Source organism: Frankliniella occidentalis, unplaced genomic scaffold (assembly GCF_000697945.3).
Source record: "Frankliniella occidentalis isolate FOCC.00 unplaced genomic scaffold, Focc_3.1 Scaffold12, whole genome shotgun sequence".
NCBI classification, from domain to species: Eukaryota; Metazoa; Arthropoda; class Insecta; order Thysanoptera; family Thripidae; genus Frankliniella; species Frankliniella occidentalis.
Genome location: NW_026267142.1, coordinates 1,270,062 through 1,273,431, shown reverse-complemented (window position 1 = coordinate 1,273,431; position 3,370 = coordinate 1,270,062). Strand labels below are relative to the sequence as shown.

Sequence of the window (3,370 nt, the reverse complement as noted above, 5' to 3'; positions counted from 1 at the left end):
TAGGACGGACCGCGTGTCGGCGGCCCTCCGGCGGCACGTCTTGCCGGTCCGTGACTCTGTAAGTCTGAATGTGACGACAGGGCGCGTGTTGGCTGCATGGACCACGATTGTACCGGTCCCTGGGTGCGGCGTCACAGCTATGTGGTCACGCCCCCCAAACCCCCCAAATGCACAGCCTGCCGCAGGGGACGTGGTGCTCCGTCGCCCCCACCCCACTTTTAGATCAGTCCTAAACTCATTACCGCACCTGGCCGGCTGTGCTCTACCGCGTGTCAGGGCTACGGCACAACAGTGCCTGCGGTTTGCTTACTCGGCCCATCCATAAGGCGCCATGGCCCCCCTTGGGAGCAGGGAAACCTGGGCAAACCCGCGACACTGTCGTGTCGTAGCCCTGACTCGGTGTGCGTGCAGGGTGGCTGTAACTGATATCGCAATGTTGGCCAGGCCATCTATCTAGTGCTGACGGCCACATTCTGCCCTGCCGGCCGCTGCCGAGCACGTCTGCCCGCCAGCCTCGGCAGCCGGCCCCGCCGCTGTCACAGTTATGGTTGCAGTGCACGGGCCGGGCCGGGAGCACAGGCTTGGCCGTGGGTTGGACCTACGGTGACAAGAGGCTGACCTACCTGAACAGAGTTTTAGGGGCGGGTATTTCCTTTACCTAAAGCAGCCCCGGCGGTGGTAATCCCTCGGCCATCTGGTGGCCCGGCGGCCAGGGCCGTCCGCGTCCGCGCGTCTGGGCTGGGCCAGCCCGTCGTCCGTCGTCGTCACCGGCAGTCAACGTCAGTCTGAGAGTGCAGCCCGCCGTGCAGCGTCGTGGAGGGGCGCATCTTGTGGAGGCCTTGCGGAGAAAAGAGCGTTAATTGTTTGTAAAAAAAAAAAAAAGGAAAAAAAAGAGTTCCAGTTTGATTGTCTGCCCGCAATCGTGCTGCTATACGGTGAGTACTCCCTGGTGTTCTGCAGGCAACCGGGGCTCACATGCACTATCGGACCTGTAATAATGACGAACATGAGGAACTAGCTGTGAAAGCCAAGAATTCGCTACCGAAGCTGATTTAGAAGTTGTCTTAGTCCTTGCCTTATGAGCGAATTATTCGTACAGCTGGTTACTAGTTGTTGGCTCTGACCGCTAGTTTCTCATTTACCGGAAGATAATGTGATATGATAAAGCTAACACAAAAGCCCTGAAACTAAAGTGTTGTACAGTATCACACTTATACGCGCAGTACCATGGTGTCAGTTTTGAGTGTAGGACACCACGTGTATTACGGTTTAAACTGTAGGACAAGAGGTGTCTGACACTTCATAACTGTAGTACGCTGTAGTAGGCCTACACGCGTTATTGCCCTACACTTTTAACTGCAGTACACCGTGGTCCCACACTTTCAACTATATGACACGATGGTTCTGCACTTATAAGTGTCATACTGTACGACTCTTGAGTTTAGAGTGTAGCTATAATCTGTTGTCTCTGAGGGCTGAGATTTTTTCTTCAGTGCTCAGTCTAAACTGCAGTGGTGCCACGGCCAAAGCTTCAGGCTCTACCCGGACATATACATCGGACCTAACGACATGGACTGCGACATCTGCGAGGAGGAGTTCGACCAGGAGGAGCGCGCCCCGAAGACGGTGGTGCCGTGCGCACACACCGTGTGCCTGCAGTGCCTCCAGCGCAGCGAAAAGAGGGAGTGCCCAACGTGCCGCACGGTGAGTCCGAGGAAACTATGAGACCGCTCCCACAGTCTATGTTTTGCTTGTTTTCAGACAGTCCCAAAGACTGTCTCTACCATAGTGCCAACTGCCCCCCCCCCTTTTCCCTCACCATTTTCGTTTAGAATAGGGCTGGACGGGCGCTCGGGTGTGACGACGATGGCGCTTCTTAGGCCCGTGTTATATTCAGTTAAGAAAAGTCTACCGGGGGCGGCGGCGCGCCTCCCGCCCCGGATCCACGCTACGCCACGCCTGCGCCCCGGGCGCGCCGCCCCCGGTAGACTTTTTTAACTGAATATAACACCGCACTGCGCTCAGGTTTTGTGGCCTGGTCGAGGGGACTGTCTCTCTCTCAGCCTTGTTTTTCTTTTGAAACTTTAACATTGTTTTGTTTTTCTGAATAAGGAGTTCGGCGTTACCCCCGAGTCCCTCCCCAACAACTTTAGTCTGATGCGGCTGCTGGAACGCCAACGCGATCCAAGGTGAGCAAATGCTCTGCAGGTTGCCTGCTTGTCTCAGTATCGGGCCCAGCAGAAGGTGCGGTATATGGGACCATCCTCCTTCCCCCTTCTCTCCCTCCTCCCTACCCCCCTTCCCCTCGTCTGGCCAAGGCCAGCGAGGCACCCTCCCTGGCAACGGCGAGGGTCGGAAGTGTTGTTCCGTGTTCCGTAGACTGCTTCGTGGTGTCACAGAACCCGGAGTGGTAACAACAACTCTTGTGTTCGCCAGCGGCAGGGTCCGCGGCGCATGGTGCTCGGACTGCAGCGCCCCCGCCTCGCGCCTCTGCTGGGACCGCGACCACGACGTCATGCCCATCAAGAGGGCTCTGAGGCGCACCATAGAGAGCGTGCTGCCCCAGGTGAGCGCCCAACTCCAGAGGTTGCAGGACGAGTGCCAGGGCGAGCAGGCTCTCCTGGCTCTGAACCTGCTCGCCGCCGAGTCTTGGCACGTGACCGTGCAAGGGGGTGGCAACGAGCTGACGGGGACCGTCAGGAACACCGAAGACCCCCTCGTCAAGATCATGTGGATCGTGCTGGCGTCCAAGGCTGCCCACGCCGAGGTGAGTGTCAGCGGGGCCTCGTAGACTTCTCTAGTTTTATCGGTTTTATCGTGCTGAATTCGTGCCCTTTAATAATTTAAGGGACGAGATGAAACACCGAGACAAACTACAACACAGGCGCCACCTCCAGCACCAGGACCTGCCGCACCACGAACACCGCCTGCAGCACTGGGACCCCCTGCGCCGCATGGGCATCCTCCAGCACAAGCACTAAATGCAGCCCACCGGCCGCCTGTAGCACAAGCACCACCTGCAGCCCACCGGCCGCCTGTAGCACAAGCAGCACCTGTAGCACAAGGACTGCCTATAGGAGAAGCACCACCTGCAGCCCAAGGACAACCTGCAGCCCAGAGACTTCCTGACGCACAGGGGCCACGTGAACTCGTGGGGACCATCGGCGGGGGACCCAACGATAATCTGCGCGATAAAGCAGCTGCCCTGCGAGAAGCACCGGGGGTGAGTGTGCATTACAACTGTTGTCACTAATCAACTCATACCATCGTACCTAGAGATTTTCTTGACGAACACTGTGTTATGGTATGATCTACCACCAAATGGAGACGGTCGAGTTGTCTTTTCGCGCGGCTTCATAAAGGATTGTTC

General features: G+C 57.3%; 2 protein-coding genes across 3 annotated transcripts in view; one reads left to right on the top strand and one right to left on the bottom strand.

Moving 5' to 3' along the window:
• The window catches only part of LOC113213357 (probable small nuclear ribonucleoprotein Sm D2), a 214,078-nt gene that overhangs the window by 15,851 nt on the left and 194,857 nt on the right, over positions 1-3,370 (bottom strand). The window lies entirely within an intron of this gene.
• The window catches only part of LOC113213351 (uncharacterized), a 4,812-nt gene continuing 1,525 nt past the window's right edge, over positions 84-3,370 (top strand). Inside the window, exons 1-5 of one of the 2 annotated variants that reach the window (XM_026432389.2) lie at positions 84-935; positions 1,494-1,704; positions 2,113-2,189; positions 2,437-2,767; positions 2,849-3,223. In XM_026432389.2, the coding sequence (XP_026288174.2) occupies positions 1,570-1,704; positions 2,113-2,189; positions 2,437-2,767; positions 2,849-3,223 (918 nt within the window). In that variant the 5' untranslated portion in view covers positions 84-935; positions 1,494-1,569. Of the gene's footprint in view, positions 1,705-2,112; positions 2,190-2,436; positions 2,768-2,848; positions 3,224-3,370 lie in introns of both variants that reach the window. The other variant, XM_026432387.2, reaches the window with a different exon arrangement.